The 18,188-nt window shown below is 38.3% G+C and overlaps 1 protein-coding gene across 1 annotated transcript in view; it reads right to left on the reverse strand.

Moving 5' to 3' along the window:
- ROBO2 (roundabout guidance receptor 2) overlaps positions 1-18,188 on the reverse strand; it is a 496,976-nt gene that overhangs the window by 37,607 nt on the left and 441,181 nt on the right. Inside the window, exons 19-23 of the mRNA XM_075170325.1 lie at positions 11,447-11,489; positions 9,747-9,874; positions 5,175-5,456; positions 4,676-4,801; positions 129-285 (exon numbers count right to left, since the gene is read on the reverse strand). Of these exons, the coding sequence (XP_075026426.1) occupies positions 129-285; positions 4,676-4,801; positions 5,175-5,456; positions 9,747-9,874; positions 11,447-11,489 (736 nt within the window). The remainder of the gene's footprint in view (positions 1-128; positions 286-4,675; positions 4,802-5,174; positions 5,457-9,746; positions 9,875-11,446; positions 11,490-18,188) is intronic.

Here is an 18,188-nt window from a genome sequence, read left to right on the forward strand (position 1 = left end):
TAATGTGTTCTCTCCCTTTTTTTTTAAACAAAACAGAATAATATTGTCACTTAGCAAAATTTGAAAAAAAAAAGGCCTCATCTCTGCAAACCACAGATTTTTCTTCAAAAGAAAAAGAGAAAAATTACCCTGCTTCTTGCTGATCCACCCCATAGTGTTCCAGCTCTGTGCCTGGAAGCGGCTGCACGGGAGGGGGTGGGAGGGGAACACTGGCCCAGTTTGAACCATTATTTTTCTGGGGCTTGGCAGTATTTTTGTTCTTCTTCTTTTTCCCTCCTTTGCCACCTGCAAATCCAAAAAGAAAAATAAAATGTTAGAGATATAATGTGGGGAAAAAAGCTAGCTATTTACATTTCTTTGAAAGAATTCTGATTCCAGATGGCATGCCCCAGAAAAGATGATGTATTTATATCTCAGCAGAATCAGCATCAACGTGCTAATGCTGTTACAAGGTTATAAATAATAATAGAAAGTAATGGAAAAATATTCTGAATAATTGCTGAAAATCACTTCTTTTTAAAACTCTATATGTTTGCACCACAGTAGTGCACAACCAAGGAAACACATGTTTTGCTATATCAGAAATATATTTGCTGATTTACTCATGTCTGCTTTATGAGTTCTTGAATTCACTGTTAGATAAAAATATAATAGACCATAGTAAATTATTTCAAATGTCAGAATTCAATGTGCTTATAACACTGTTTTGCATAATCTCTTTCTGTGGAAAATACAGAGGTTAAGGACACAATCTAAAAAAATTGTCATTAGACTCAGTATCTTTTAGCCAGAATGACAAGTGTATGTTGTCAAAACAAAAAGAAACAGGGTTTTGCTGATAGGAATTTACTAAGCTCCATTTTTTAAAACATCAGGAAGTTATCCGCAATGTTTCAGGACTGTCTGTTTCACAGGATTCAAATATCTTGTGCCACTAGGGAGAAGAGGTTCTATTTCTGATGTACAACTCTAATGGAGGAAGCTAGTAGAAATGAGGTGAGCAATGCACTTTGCTTAAGCCCTCTTCTTTTTTCTTATCGTCCTTGTACCCACTTCTCCAGTTGAGACACTTCCATTTGTGGGGAAGTGATCTTACAGAAAAAGCTCTCTTCCCACTTGTTTCGCTTCTTTTATTTTGCTCTGACTCCGTTTTCTTGTCAGGAATTCATTAACAGGAAGAATGGCACAAGATTTCAAATCCCTTGACTGTTTGGAGACCCATCTATTTATTGCCATTTTGTTGTGGCTTTCAAACTCTCTGGATTGTTGGGTGGAAGAATGGTTTGTCATATGCTTTTTCAGTGCGGTATCCAGACGGCAGTCACTCATTCCTTGCCTATTGCAGAAAGCACAGTCTAATCCATTTTACCCACTGATGTCTCTTGCTGATTTATAAGGATCAGCCAAAAAAAACCCATGTAAAAAGTTCTCATCAGTAATTAATAAAAAAAATCACAATTGACTTGTAAGGCAGGGTGGCATGGTGTGCACTGGCAGGCACCACCCTCTTTGCCACGGCTCTAGCTTTAGGCATAGAGATCCAGAAGGAGGTGCAATTCTAGCAATAGAGACAAGCACATGTCATGGGATTTTTCGTCTGAGAGACAGTGGCTTTCTTCTGTTATCTCCAAATGTCAGCTGGACCAAAGTAGGAATGAATAGAGAGGGAAGAAACAAGGTGATTCCGTGATTCAGAAGTAGCTAAGACTTCTCATTTCACCTCTTGTTGTGGCTGCTAGAGATGGGCAACAAGTCCGGCAAGGTTTCTAATCAGCCTGGCTGGCAGCATGTTGCAAACAAGACTTTGCTTTCCACTACTCAATTCCAGACGAGAGCTCTTCCTTCCTTGTCTTGGACTATTTAAGCAAGTCCAACCAAGATCCCGTCATTCACTACGTGCGAACTGAGCTGATATTCCACCTATTAGGATGCAAGACAGGCTCTTCCCTCCTTTTGTAGCCCGGCAAAAAGGGAAGCTTTCTTAAAAAGGGAAAGAACATTTTGATTAACAGAAAAGAAACCCCAGTGATGGTGGCAATGGAGGAACAAATATATGAACCTTCTGGAGGGAAAATGAAGCTTTCAAAGCACAGGTATGGCAGAAAGCGGAGTTAGAAATAGGGTCATAGAACAGTACAAAGGAAGTACATTAATTTTAATTTGTGGGACATGAAGGAATTTTTGAAAAGTCAGCAGGAGTAGGAGCCCACAAGAGCTAAGGCAGGAGGGGCTGCTTTGGGAGGAAAGCACATGCATAAGAGTGTGTGTGTGCATGTGCGTGTGTGTTGCAGGGGGATTTAAACTAGGAATACTCAGAGAAGAGAAACGCAGAGAACTTCAGCTTAGAGATTAGCTGAGGTGGAGAGGAAGATTTTGGAAGCGTAGCATCTTGGTAATCTTAGGAGACTGGTAAAATGGAGGTTGGATGTGTGGGGTGTTAGCATGGAGTCTCTTGGATTTGGGGTGTTTTGGAGAGAAAAGTCGAAGATAACAGAGCTATCAGAAAGAGTGAAGCAGAGAGCTGAAGAACAGTTCAGATGAAGAAATAAAAGAAAGGAACTCCAAGGTCATTACTGGTAGGGAAAGCAGCCTACAGTGTACAGTTGGGCAGGAGATTTCTCTTCTGTCCCCATGGGCAGAGTTACTCCACTGTCAGACTAGTGGAACAGACACCTAATACATAATGCCTGATGTGTGTTTGAAAACTGTTGCACCAAAGCCTTGTTTCCCCATAGCAATGATGCTTGACGTTTCAGTGTCTCCTCACACGGAAATTCAATTATATTGTTTAAATCTCTAGATGAATCAGGTCCTGAAAAAAGAATTTGCCAGTCGGGCTGATGATCATAGCCCTGACATAAGCTGGGAGCTGTGCAAAGTACAGCCACTAAATTTCTCTGCCTCACAAAGCAGTTGAGTTTTTAGCTATTTTCCATTCCACAGAGGGACAGGATTTCTCATGATATTCATTTGAGAGAGACAGAAACTTAGTCAGAATAACAAGTAGTACTTAAAGTACTAACACCAAGGAAGTGAACGAACAAGTCCCTGCTCACCCTCATGGGGACTACGTAATCAAAGCTTGTCTCTGACTCCAGTGATGCTCTAATTATCGGACTATTTGAAGGTCTCCCCCAGTTTCTCATGTATTACAGACATGATTAGCCTCTATTAAGGACATAATTAGTGGGCAAGGGAGAGCAAAATACTGACTCTGCAGTCCAATAGTCTGACACTCATCTGAGCATTGGGGCACCCAGGTGTGAGCTGCTTTGATCACAACAGGAGTGCCGTGGCCATAGAAAGACTGGCTAACCTGAAGTTTCCATCTGTCATCAGAAAATTTACTTCAAACTGAGAAACACTACACAAAATATGTTTCACTTGAAATATTTGTTCAAAGTCCAACTTTTGATCAACTGGCATTTTCCAATGAGACTTTGTATTTTCTGAGAAAATTCTTGGGCTGTTGTAGCTGTCAACACATCTGAAGTGTGATACTGCCCTCTGATAACTGGCACACATGTACCTCAGCATATCAATTTCTGCATTTTCATGCAGCCAGAGGAGCAAGCCGATTTCCCAAGCTACTTGCCAATACATCTCACATACAAGGAACAAGAACCTTTCTTGAAGTATCATATGAACTTAGCTCCCAGATCCCTCTCTGTCAATGCCATAAGCTTATTTTTCAATCTCACTCAAATCAGCTAATACTCCCCATGAGAACACAAGACCTGCAAGCATATTTGGCTATTTGAGTTATGGGCCAATGATTATAGGCTTCTAATCTCAACATTCCATTTGAATAGTCATTTAAATTGACATAAAGAAGCCGTTTCTAGGGTTGATCTGTTACTGTTACGATTGCTCCAACTTATAGTGGAAATTCAAAAGGCTACAGATACAGCATGAATTTGAAATTTAAGTCCTTTCAGCTCTCTCATATTTCGGTTAAGTAAATAGCAAACTTTCATTTTAATTGCTGGTTTTTCAATTTTTGTCTTGAAAAACAAAATTACATTGTCACACATAACATAAGCAACAAGTAAGCAAAATTAAAGAAATCAAGAAAAAGGTGTGTTTAAATATAATACACAACCACATGTACTACAATCATTTTCATCCAATGAAAATGCATCATGTTTCCAATATAACATGCAGCACACACATAAAATTTACATTCTGTTTGTATGCAGACTTGGCACAATTTTTGAAACCCTAGTCATCCTGCAAGGCCCAATATTTATTTCTGAGCTGCTTCACTGAAAAACAGCATTTTGAAACAGCTCGTGGGAGTGGGGAATCTGTTAACAACTCAACAAAAATATCAATCTCCTCATGAACTTCAGTGTGGGGAGACCTATAAACTGAGGACTGATGTGGAAATACGTTTGCTCCATGAACTGTGCTGTCAGGGAAAGGATGTGACAAGGCAAGGTTTGCAATTGCGCCAACAAGAGCTGGTTGGGAGGATTCTCCAATTATCTCCAAATAGGTTTTGCAAAAGGCATTTTTTTTCAGTAGGGGCCAATGTGCCGCTGTTCGCTGACGTTCCAGTGGGCAGGCACCCTCACACCTATCCGCAAAGTGCACCTGGGAGGTTCTCCGCCTCCCGGCGAGATGCTCACCAACACCCCTCCGTCCCTCACCCACCCACGGCGGTGGAACCAACCTGAGAGGCTGCCACTCCTTTCGGAGCTGTTGTGGGAGCTGGTGGTGCTGAAATCCTGTGACTGGTTGTGTGGCAATCTATTAGCCAATCCCTCAGCCACGCGGTAGTCAGGGATGTAAAGCAAGGCTAAGGGTTAAAGGGCAAAGGTCACAGTGGCATCGTGTGATTAGTTGATAGCACAAGCACATGCAACACATGCAGTTAGCAAGTCAACGGCAGATGTGGTGGGGCAGCAAGTTTTAATTTTTTTTTTTTTTAATGTATACCTATCCTAGCCTAATGGAAGGCAGATGGCTTGGTGATTAGCACAGGACAAAGAGGATTAAAAGCACAGAACTATATTTTGTGATTGTGTGCGGTTCAGCACGCATGCAAGGTATGTAAGCATTAGTTACGGTAAGTATGAACAGTGTCTCACATACCAAAAAGATTTTTCTAATTCATGCATAGATGATATAGTATAAAGCCGAGGGCTCTGAAAAATAAGAGCTGTAATTACCATTGTTGCCTTTGCCTTGATCTGGGAGAGAGTAACCGAATCCCATCAGGTCATTTTTTTGCTGAATTGAGCTTTTCCACTGAGGATCAGGTAAGTCGACAGCCAACTCATGGATGCTGTTGGAATGCAGTATCTGGGTGGTGGCATATGGCGTGGCTTGTGTTATTTGGCTGGAACTGTTGTAACTAGTTTTTGTGGTGAAGTCAATGCTGCTGTAAATGGCTCCATCAGAAAGCATAGTAGCGGTTTTATCTCCTTGCCCTGGCACTGGTGGCAGCACATCTGTGGTGAACATAGGGGAATGAAACAAATCATTGATGCACAGGAAGCCTGAAAGTATCAAGGTTTAAGATGAAAAATAAATGTGTCATTTTGCACGTTTGCATTTCAGCTGAGACAGGTCCATGAGCCAACGAAGGGAAGATGATGTACAACCGTCGCCAAGCTATCAGCATCTGTGACAGGCCTACCACTTGTCCTTCACGTCTCACTGCCTAAAACCATCTTTTTTTTTTCCATACCTTCAACTGTGAAAGTGAAGTTTGGAATATTTCTCTACTGAAGAATGTTTTCAATTGTTCACTCTATGTCAGAACCAATGAAACTGTCTGGGCTTCAGGGAAATGATGAAAGGAATGAATCTACAAACCGCAGAGGAAACTTTCCCAGAAAATATGTAGCAAAACTCTTAAATGGATGCCAAAGCTCTCAAAGTAATTTTTTAAGGGCATCACCTTGACTTCCTTGAAGTTTTATGCATCAGCTTATCTAATTTTCTTTTTGACATTAGTACGTTTCCCTTTTCAACAAAAGAAAAAGCTGACAAAACCAAGTTGTTCCCAATATGTGAAAGAAAATCTGTTATTCTGAAGGGATTTAAGTGATCGGTCTCTTAAAATGGCAAAGCAGGGTTGATAATGGAGAACAACTTGTTCAAATACTCCAGTACATTTACCTAAAAAACAGTACACCATATTTAACTAAGTATCTGTTGACTTTTCTACATCTTTTTAATCCTACCACACATTGCAATTTGTACCTTTAATCAGTCAGATAGGCAATCTCTCTCCTTGCTAAACATTGTAGTGACCTTTTCTAGTGGAATACTGGATTTAGAAGCTGACTACTGAAGTGTGAAGAATCTAATGATGACTGGCATGATATTCCAAGGAGAACCACAGCTCAACAAATAACCCTCTTCCTGCTCTCTCAGAGGTCAATATATCAAATGGTACTATTTTTACAACTTATTTAGACTCTGAAAAGTTGAATCCATTCTGGAATTTATTTGTTAAAAAAATGCATCATTTATATGCCATTTGTTTTATATAGCCGGATGGCAGATATAGATTCCAACTGTTAGGTCATACTTGAGAGAATGCATACTCCTACAGCGAGGATGTTCAGATCCCATTCTAGATATCACAGAAATTTTCATAGACCTTAAGCCCCAAAGAGGAAAGATGATTCTTGCACCTAGACAAGGGTTTAGGCTCAGTTCCAGACTCTGACATGGGTTTTGTGCAACCTCAGGGAATACAGTTGTTCTCTCACTGTCTCAAGACTTTTCCAGTAATGAGATATGATACCATGGACTCTTCCCACTGTTTTGTTTTTTTTTGTGGTTTTTTTTTTTTGAGGGGGGGCTGTCTGTGTGAACATTTAGATCACAGAACTATTTTCTACTGCGTTCATGTGTGCAACAGTGAACACTTTAATATGGACCCTAATAACATCTGCAGTCTAAGGGCAACAACATAATGTTAACAATAAATATGGCAATAACAAGTGCTCAGTAGAGAAACTGCAGAAACAGAGATTGAATTTGGGTCTATCAGTATGATCTGTTTTTGCAGACAACAACAAAAGGGAAATGGGCTCAATCAAGTATTTAAAATGCCTTAATTGTATTAACTTATATCTGCAGATAAATTGTAAGTGCAAAAAGTTACAATTAATGCAAACTACAGGTCATATTTCAAAATCAGGTTATTACTATCTATCTGCACATATCCAATGTGTTTTCTAGGGGCAGTACACAATCATAAAAGCATTTATGTGTAAATACAGCACGAGATGTGAGAGACAAGCGCAGTCCTATCTTTCTTGCATTTCATCCACAGTATGAAGACTTTTCCTTTCCCCAATTGGTTTCACCAAAGTATAATGGATTGAAGTTTAGTAAATAAATTCTGTTGTTGATGTATAAAATGAAGTAAGTCCAGCTCAATGTGTCTGTGTTGGATTTGCAGACTCACAGAAGTAAAACCTAGCAAAATGCTCATCTCTCAAGTACTCAGACATACATCTATCTTTTAGAGCATGTTTCTGGCAACTGAAGAGGTATCATCTCTATACAGGCATTTTAAAATGGAGAACTGTATATTTGCAGCCACTTGAAAGGAAAGTTGCATAGCTTCCCACCAGCCAACAATTTTCAGTCATTCTTACTAATAAGCTGAGGTTCTCCAGACATTCTGGGAATTTTCAGTACAACCACAGGTTACTTTTTTGACCTCAATGAGATGTATACACTAAGCACTCAACGAGCTAGTAAAATGCCATTTTACAAAGTGCCATAATCACCTAGTAAAAATCAGGTGTGATTTTCCCACCAAGTTGTCATAGCAAAAAAATCACACTGTACATTTCAGACCAAAGATGAAGACACATTTCGCACTGGACGCTTTCCCAAAAACTCTCCAAAATCCAACTTGTTTTGTAATTCTTGAGATAAAATGAAATAGTGCTGAAATACTTCCTGAGGGAAGCTCTTTCTTGCTGCCTCGGGAGATGCAGTACCACTTTGTGGCCTTACGTGACTCCAAACCTAACCTGTGCTTCCCACTCAGCCTTGCTTTCAAATGCCTTTCTAGGACATAGTGTGGATTTCACTCTTAAATGCAATGTTAGAACTGCCTGCCTCAGCTTCTGATTTTCCAGAGTGATTGATTGCCACCTTACTGTTTTCAAAATTCTTACAGACCTTTTATATCATCACAGACCTTTTAACCAGTAAAAGAGGCCCAAGTTCTATCTATACAATTAATTCATGTTAAAAGACATCTGACTTCTAATCCATCTTTAATGCAGAAGCATCCAAACTCAACTGCTGAAACAGATAGGGATAAGTGGTCCCAAAACAGCCAGAATAAAAGTGTGAGCTCAACTGTAAAGATCATGGGTGGAATTAAGCTGCTGAAATTCCAAATATAACTGTTGCATCTCTTGGACAAATTTGGACCTGTGCCTCATCCACATTGAAGCCAAAAAGCTTTAAAACATGCTTCCAGTTTCAGTCATATAGAGCTAAATGCTAAAAGAAAATGGTAATTTTTCTGTATTATGTGAGCTTATGGAAAGATGGAAAAGTACTGAATGGTTTTATTTTCAAGATATTCACAACAAAGAAGCTGGCAGATATTCAGTTGCCCTCTAAATAATCAAAAGTTTTGCTTACTTTATAATATTTTTGTAAGACAAGAGCTTTACAACATTTTTCTATGGAAAATAAATCTAGAGTGTTTTGTTGTAATTTGAAGTCACAGTAGTCAAACCACAGGCAAGAAGTTTTGCATGAGAACGTATAACCAATGTGAGAGATGGTTTTCAGAAGCAGATTCTTATACAGTTCAAAACTGAATTCTTTTCATATTTATCAGTTTGATGGTTTTATAGATTTTTTGCATTTTAATGTATTTTTGATACATAAAGTTGTCTTGATTTTTGTTTACTTATTTATGTCCTAAAAATATTTACATACTCATTTACGTTTGGAAGTCTTGTTCTGAACACCACTATGCAGAACTAGCTGTGTTACAACATCACAGAAACCAAGAAAGTAACAGAGAGATGTGAATATTACTATGACTTTTAAAAATCCCAATCATACATCTTGAAATTCCCACTTGAGTAAAATGTTTGAAAGAAAATAACCCCTCTAAAGATTCATCACCATAATTATAAATCATTACCTCATCTCCCCAAAGGGCCTCACTCAATTCAAAAGGGAAATAAAACCCTAAAAAATCTAAATAGTTCCCTTTTATGTATTCTTTCCTCTAATAAGAAGGGAAGTTTCTGAAGACCTTTGAGGCCATCTTCATGGATTATGGTTGAGACTGAGAGGAGTCCCTCAGCAGGAAGGGGATGGGTAAGGTGACAGCAACAATGTTCTTCTGTTCTTCTTCTGCTGAAGGAACATCCTTTCTGCGTGCCCCGAGTTCTTCTCTGCTCTTATGGACATCCTCTATCCCTGGCTACATTGACCTGCACAGCAGATTGCACATCTCCACACAAAAGGGAATGAGTTTGAGCAACAAATACATTTCTCTTGAGATGATAAGCAGACCCTGTCTCACCACTGTGGGGTAAATTACAAACTAGACCTACATTTTAAAGAAGTAGAAAGAGACAAAGCAAAATGAACATTTTAAAGTAAATTTTAAAGCAAATCTTGAGTCAAACATAGAAAGGACTATAATGATAAAAAATTACACAGTGTTTATTATATATGTTAACTAACAGAAGCCTATTGTATACTATATGGTGACTTAATAAAATGAAGCCTACCTCCACGACCGAAATTGCCAAGATCATTGGGTCCACTAGTGCTGTTGTTTACCGGCAGACTTGTGGCAGGCCAAGAGTCTGCAAGCCAAGGATAACTGGGGTCACTTGCATTCAACAGACCTGGTCGACTGAAGCAGAATAAGAAAAAAAGATATACATACAAATATATATATATTTTTTTTTTTTTACAAAGTTAAAATATCTGTGAGACAACTACTGATTGAAGAGACCATGTCACTGTTCTCCTAACACCGTAGGTAAAAAGCAGTTTAGAAGACTTTAATTTATTTCAAATTAAAATCGTGTAGCCTTTGATGATTTAAAGACCTTGAGCAGTTAATTAAGGATATATACAAATCAACTTTGTCAGGAGAAATGGGACTAGGCATCCGTTGTGATTCTGCCAGAATCCAAATGAACTCCGTTGTCTGTGTGAAACAGGGGTTAGGCAGTACCATCACGGGATCCTACACCAGGCCTGCATGATAAATTACCACCTCAAGGGAGCCATCACTCAAACTGATTGCTCCGTATCAGCCATTTCCAGGACTTTGGGCTACTATTTCTTCCTTCCCTTGCATCCCAAATGCACGCCTGTCATCTACAGGCTGGTAACACTTTCTTTGAGCACTCTTGGATGGTTTAGAGGCAAACAGGTTTGAGGAGGATTAATGGAAAGTCCACCGCTATCTTTATCTGCCACTACTGCATGGCTTTTATATCCCTGTAATTCCCAGCTTTGAGAGCAGTATTAAACAGCGAGGATGTTGAAAGAGAAGGTGCACTCGGGCCATAAGGCACCGTGCCTCTCTCACCCCAGGATAAACCGCCAGAAATTTAGCAAGGCAGGTGGATTGTTTGTATTTATATTTAACAGGGAAAACAAATCATTTCCTGCAGACACCCCCTTCCCCCAAACAAAAACAAAAAACCATCCACAGTTCTGCAGCTTTTCTAGGTTATTAATGCACTCATGAAGTTGGAGCAACATCTCCGATCATCGTACCTTATAGACCCCCGCCTGGCACAATCCCTAAGAGAAACATCAGTTTCTATGGAAACGGCAATAAGAAGACCCAGCCGCTTCCTTGCCACATCTACTCGCTCTCATTAGGCCTAATCTCTTTTTGCTAAAATATTGATTAAATGGGAGATTGGAAGTTATTACCAGGGCCTAATTACAATCCCCATATTGGCAAAGGGAAAACAGATGAGGATATATGGGCCCGTTATCAGCTTTTATCAATTTCAATTGAGTAGCCAAAGTTGTGGAATCCAGTCCTATCAATCTACAGCCTATTCATCATCCATGAATCATTTATTTCGTGATCGATTAAGTGTAATTGTTCACTCACAGCAATTTAGGAGGAGCCAATAAGGAGTCTTAAACAACAGCAACTTCATTTGCTAATGTCTAATTAATGCAATAAACATCCCGGTAACAAATGAACACATTCCTTGTGATATTTACTACTCATTTCTTCCAGGGCATCTGGGAGATATGAAACATCTGGGCTTGATTCCTCCAAAGTGCACAACAGATAGGTCATTAAACCTCGTGGTAAGCTACTTAACTCCTTCTAGCATTGTCAATCTTCCAAATGATCAGTTATTACCAAAGTGCATCACCTATAGCATTTTTCAGATCCCTAATTTTAAAAAGAAATAGGATGGAAAGACCTTTACACAAAGAAACATACCTTCCATTGCTCATTAGTCCTCCATCTCCTCTTTGGAAAGTGACTGTGTTTTGGTTGGAAAAACAAAACAAACAAACGTACACACACACACGCACACACATATAAGACAGGGAAAAATCAATTAGTAATAATTAAAAGTAACAATTCAAACTGCTCAGTGTCTGAGATCGGAGGCCTCTTGGCATCACCACATAATCAAGTACAGAAAATATGAGCAAAGGATCAAACATGTTAGGGTTACAATTTGTTTAGGTTTTCACTGCACCTTATTGACTAACATCAGTTTGCCCCGTAGCTTGCAAGGCAAACCAGCCGCCTGGATAAAAGGCCTGAATTTACCACAGGCCCCTTCACCTGACTTTGCATTGCAAGACTGTGCCATGTGATGAAATTGTTTTCTTGGCATGCTTTTGCTTCAGTACATAATGACATTGCACCAGCGAGTTAATAACATCATGTCGTAATGCAGTAATATAATGTCACCACAGAAATATGCCATTTCCTAGGACAAATACAAAGAGGTGGCAGCTCTATTAGAGCTGAAGGGGTGAAAAAAAGCATACAGCTGCACCGTTTCCATTAAAAGTACAGTATAAGAACCAGCACCCACACATAAATGCATACACGCCAGGATCACTGGGAAGAAAAAGTGTTTCCAGTCTTGCCATGGGGGATGCCAAGGATACATTCAGAGGGAGACAATTGTTTTTGTGGCTCCATTCATGGGTGTTTGACAAAACCCAGCCTATCCCTTATCTATCTTATTAACAGGATTACATTTCAGGGCAATATAGGTAAACCCACATTACTGGTGAAATGCTAATTGACAACATTTGATGCTCCTTTTTGAAGCACTGGCAAACATTTTGAATCAAGGCCAACAGACTACTCTGGTTCTCAGTGGCAATATCCCATTATTTATTGTCAGGCATAGATAAGGCAGACTATTAAATTATATCAATGTCCTGGACACCTGCATCCTTACAGGCCCCTGACAAGATGAGGGTTCAAATTTCAGAGAGGAATGGAAGAGTCTGTAGCCAGTTCAATTTAAAATAGGCCTTGGTTTGGAAATACTATTTGCCTTTGTAAGACAGACATTCCCATCATTAAATTATAGCTCCCAGAGTGTTTGCAAGATTTTCCAAATATTACTCCAAACTACACTAATTCAAGATTAGGCTTTCTATTATACACCCTTCTAATCAGACAAAATTACTAAACCCAATAGAAATGCTGTAAGCATTAAAAAAATTAGCAATGACATAAACCCCCTGGGAAAATACTTCTGACTCCTTGTAGAATCCTTGTCACTTTATTAACTCCTAGGATAATTTCACAGTCTACATTCAGCAAAGGGGACAAAACTGGCCCCTCTGGAAGCCCTGCTGGAAGAGTGCTTGGGTAGGGTGATTAATTACCCTTCACTGCAGAACAGACTAATATCAATATCAGAAAATCACTGCAGTCATATGTCACATCAAAATGGTTAATAGCTGAATCTTGAAAGGATGTAATCAAACCAATTAATGAAAAGAAAAACAAAATGCAAGTATGGGAAGTATTAAAGAAAAGTCTGCTTTGAAAAACAAGACATGGTAAAACATTGCAGCTAATTAATTTTAGAGCCAATGCTACTTTCATTCACTAAATTGTTGTTTCATTGTTGTTTCTAACAGGCTGTCAAATGACTGTATCACTCATTGCTTAAAAGTGAATAATCATCTGAAGTGCTGTGGATGTCATGTGTGAATATGAAAAGAGGTGGGTACTGCTTGGCTATGTTTCAAAGTGTGTTGGTCAAAAGTACCTAAGCTGCTGTTTCCTTTCTCCTCCTCCCCTTCAAATTTAATACTCCATTTCTCCAACTTTCTGCATTTGTCAAAGCAACAAGAAATAAGGAAAATGAGAAACAAAGGCACATTCGGTAACAACCCTTATAAATAAAGTTTACAGATTTAAGGGAATTCCTGTAAAACATATTTTCTGAAAACTTCTTGGGATCAATGCTCTTGTTTAGACTATTGTCTACCAGAAATAATTTTAAAGTAATATTGTCACCGCTTGTATAGCATGTACAGGTGTGTGAGATTTTAACTATGCATGTCATATGGAAAAAAAAAATCAATACTTGCGGTCTTCAAAATATTTATATCCCTTGTGTACCTTTATAAAGCAAAGCTAAAATGGGGAAGCTAGTAGGAGATTGCAGCAATGTTTGCCAGACACATTTTATTTTCCGTGTAGTGAGGTATGGAAAAAACTCTAAGGCATGCTGTGAGAAACATATCAAGAAGATATGACATTGAAACCTCTTAGCTAGAGCCATAATTGCTGCAGATTGGCTATGGCATATGAGCTTGTTGAGAAGAGACAAGTATCACAGCATTTATTCTTTTTTCTTCTATCTGTGGTGGTATCCTGGTGGTAGTAACTGTTTCCTGTTTTTTTCCTACATTAAATAATCTTACTCTCTCCCAATACAAACACTGTTTTTAGAAGAAAGGTTCAGCTTAGTTTATTAAAAAAAAGAACTTGTCTTGCAGTGACATTGTTTTTCCTGGGGAAGACTGTGCCTGGCTTACGTGATGTGTATGGAACTGGGAAGGAATGCAGGTTCTTTCGTTTACCCTCCACCCTGTATACCAATGGTTATAAACTTCATGAGAAAATAAACAAGAAAGTATTTTAGTTACTATTCTTGGTGGAAAAGTCTCCAGAATATCAGTTAAGCTAGCCAAAATTCCTCCTGAAGTGTGGACGTGTCATCAGGATGTAACAGAAAAAAAATCATATTCCTGATGCCATCCATAAATGGGCTACCTGAGGCTGGATAGAGAAGGTGCCTTTCTTTTAGCATCAATATTGTGAAAGGAAAGACAGCTAACAACAGAAGATATGGTCAGGCTGCCAACACAAGCACTATGTTTATCATTCCTGCTGTACGTTTTGTCAGCATTTTTGCCTGCAGTTTGATTTCTGCAATTACAAAACAAGTCTAAACGCCTGAATAGGAGCATACTTAATGCAATGCAGGCTTGTAGATGTCACTGTAAAAATAAAACACACAGACAGTTGGCTTTATTCATCCTGTCTCCACTTCAGAAAGAAGCAGAGCAATTTCAAGGGGCAATGTAAGAGGAGGAAGGGAAGGATGTCCCTATCACTGACCCACCCATCTCTCTTGCTTTTTATCACCGAGGAAGCAAAAAAGCTCTTTCAGCACTCTTTGCATCTGATATATGTTCTTAGAAAGGCTGAAGACCTGCAGGGATGAGATTGGTTTTCAAAAGAAGATGAAAAAATAACCTCTGCATAGAGAGATTTTGAAGGAATCCCCACCAGCCTATACTTCAAGGACTGTAAAAATGCAGAAATATAATCCAAAGTGCATTTTAAATGGATAAATATTTAAGGAAATTATATTGTATATATTTGTATGAAGAACAGCATATGTTAAGGAGCTTTTCACATGCTTTTTATTAAATATATAAGGAGGTACCCAAACCATTTACTAATATTATCTGACAAGGTTAAACCTAATCTTCATGCCTGCTAGAATTGGAAAAATATGAATGTATAGTAAGTTGACATTCTAAGGCAAGAAAGCTTTAGAAAGCTTTAGAAAGCTTTCTGTATGCCTATCTCCAGTAGGCCACATTTTCCTACTGCAAATGAAAACTTTAATGTCGCCAGCCAAGTCTCATTCCTTTTTCTGATAAGCTGTTCCTCAAATATGAATGTAGATTAATCCTCTTTTAATAAGCATTAACTCAGAACAGATAATCAGCATATAAAAAGTCCATCAAATCTTCTGCCTACCTTTGGATGATTTTGTCAAATAATTTATCCTCATTTAACAGCTTCAGGAGTTGTGCATAAAATGTGTAGCAATCCATAATTCTCTATCTATCTATTTTAAATTTGTTTTTGTTTACTCAGTTTCATGAAATCTTCAATCCCAAGGAGCACTAGTCACTAAATAAGCTTACCTACTCACAAGTGAAAATACATAATTACTTTCTTTGCATGCTTTCTTTGCTTCACTTGAAAACACCTGAGTATTCAAGTGAGTGGGTACTGGCACAACGATGAGTTTGAGGGCACAGGAAGGATAAGCAGATAAATGAAATTTCTTTTATTTCTACAAATGGATTCCATGCCTTTGTTGTATAAGTCCTTATACCAAAATGTGAAAAAAGAATTGCAACTTCCAGTACAAAATAAACAAATTCTGTTCTGTCATTGTAATAGAGGAATGAAACAATTCATCTATTATATGAGAAGTGGTCAGATATCTCTTTTTGTGCCATCTATCTTTTCTTGTATCATGAAACCCACAGTGCGTGTTTATATCCAGGTAATCTGAGTAAAGGGTAACCATAAAAATATAAAAAAACCAGCGCAGCAGTACTTTAGCTTTTACAGAAACTCACAAAAGTAAGACCAATCCATTCTTTATATCACAGAACAGATGACGGAAAAGGGGTAACATTTGTATTTAGCATCTCTGTGCCAGATTTAGTTTTGCTGATATTATGTCATGGTCTTGAAAATGTATACTTCTTGTATAGCTGCAGATGATGACACTACTACTTACCAGTAGTAATCTAACAAACATAGTTGAAAATCATATGTTTTGAAGTACTAATATTACCGAGAATCAATGCCTGGTAAGTCATAATGGGAGAAAGGGAAGTGGAGCAATAGTGATGTACAGAATTGTGGCTCAGTAACTACTGGAGTCAATTCAACTGAAAATAAGTAAAAAGATTTAGCTATGATTTTCAATGTCCCTTTATTTGTGACCATCTGAGCAATCGATCAGAGCTTACGAAAATGTTCACAAAGACAGAAAGCTTAATGAATTTAACTCAATCAATTATTCTTCTCTGGCACAAATCTTTACCAATTGCATGACATTTGCTGTTTGCTCGTCTCCTACGAGCATGTTACAGAGAATGTTACAGTAGTTCAGTCACACAGCAGAAATTATACCTCTTAGGAGCCTAATAAAGAATACAAATAACAAATAGTCCCAGTGAATGAACCATAATCTGAAAATGACCCAAAAGAACATTTTTAACAGTAATTATATAACTGCAGAATCCAGACTTTTAAACAACTATTTTTAGTGTTTTAAGTTCTACACATATGCAAATACAACTGAAGGAAAACAAAACAAAAAACATTTACGTCAGAAATAACTGAAAAAAATAGTTTTGTTTTGTGTCTGAAATAGAGTAAGTATATCAATGTTCCACTAATACATTCAATTCTATTTATTACACAGTCAAATCTGCACATTCTGCAACTTTCTGAAGCAAGTTTTTAAAGCAGATGTCTGAACAAAATCATGCAGCTTCTAAAATCTGAGTATATTAGGATAAATGCATCATTAGTAAAACTTTATTGACAGCTGTCTCTGATGAGATTCTGAAAGCTACATACCACTGTCTAAATATTTAGATCTGAAACCAAACTGTTCATGAATCATAACTTTGAAGGGAACAACAGTTGTGAGTGTCATCAAACCTCCACAAGCATAGATATGTTTGTCGAAACGATATTACCAATGGCAAATTCAAATATTAGAGAACTAACAATGTTTCTTAGGGAACTCTACGTATAAAGATAAAAAACATTGACTATGTTCTTTCATAAGAACGACATTTTTTTTTAAACTAATGATTTTTTTTTGGACTTGACTACAGGATGACTTAGGTTCTCAGTACCTGCAGAAATGATTATAGGCCAGGAAATAGAACTATATGCTGTTATAGTTCTATAAAGTCCATGAGATGTCAAAACTATTTTTAAAAAAGCAAATTTTTGGCAGTGCCTCTGACATATTCTAGTTGCCCAGCACATGTGGATCAACTGCACTGAATCATGCAGTCACTGTGGCTCCAGCACAACCCTGTGTCATGCCAATGTATGCTACAAAGACAATGGAAAAAACTCACCACAGTTACAGACAGCTGACAGTGGCATAATCACAGGAACCAAATGCAAAAATGCATTATTTCATTTTGGAAAAAATCTTATGTTGTGTCTCAAAGAAAAGCAGGTAAAGCGTTTAGGGTAGGACGTGTTGTGCCACAATTGACACTAACTTGAACAAACCTGCCCGGAAGCCAGAAGAGCAATGCCTGAGCCCCCAGAGCTTCTCCACAAGGACACTTCTCCCTCATAATGTCACAGGCCCCTGGGGCAGACACCACCACCTTCGCTCATCTGCCTCGACAGTCGTCTGCTCTTTCCTGCTAAGCTAAACACTCACGCTGTGGCTGAAGATAAGCAACAGCGAGAAAGCAGCTAGCTGAGCATGAGGACCGGTTCAGCCGCGCAATAGGAAGACTGGCCTCTATCACATGGATGGCAGAGGGGACAGAAGAAGAGACAGCTTTGGCAAGTGCAACCGAGGTCCCAAGCTACACACAAAAAACTTTACAGACTTCTGCTGGAAAATGCTGAGATTTATCAGCCTTTTACCCTGTAACACTGAGGTATAATTATTTTTGAGGTTTTGAATCTTGAGCTTAGGTATGAGAGCAGAAGCTAATTATTTCTATTATTTATTACTATTAATTGTATACTCTATTTTTCCTGGCTATCCATATGTTGACTAAGCTGTTTGCAACCTGCTGTTTCAGCAGCACATATCTTTAATCACGGTCACGATAATGGTCTACCGTATGCTATATTTATTAAAGATATGAAAACTAGGATATCAGCTTTG

Source organism: Calonectris borealis, chromosome 1, assembly GCF_964195595.1.
Source record: "Calonectris borealis chromosome 1, bCalBor7.hap1.2, whole genome shotgun sequence".
Classification (NCBI taxonomy): Eukaryota; Metazoa; Chordata; class Aves; order Procellariiformes; family Procellariidae; genus Calonectris; species Calonectris borealis.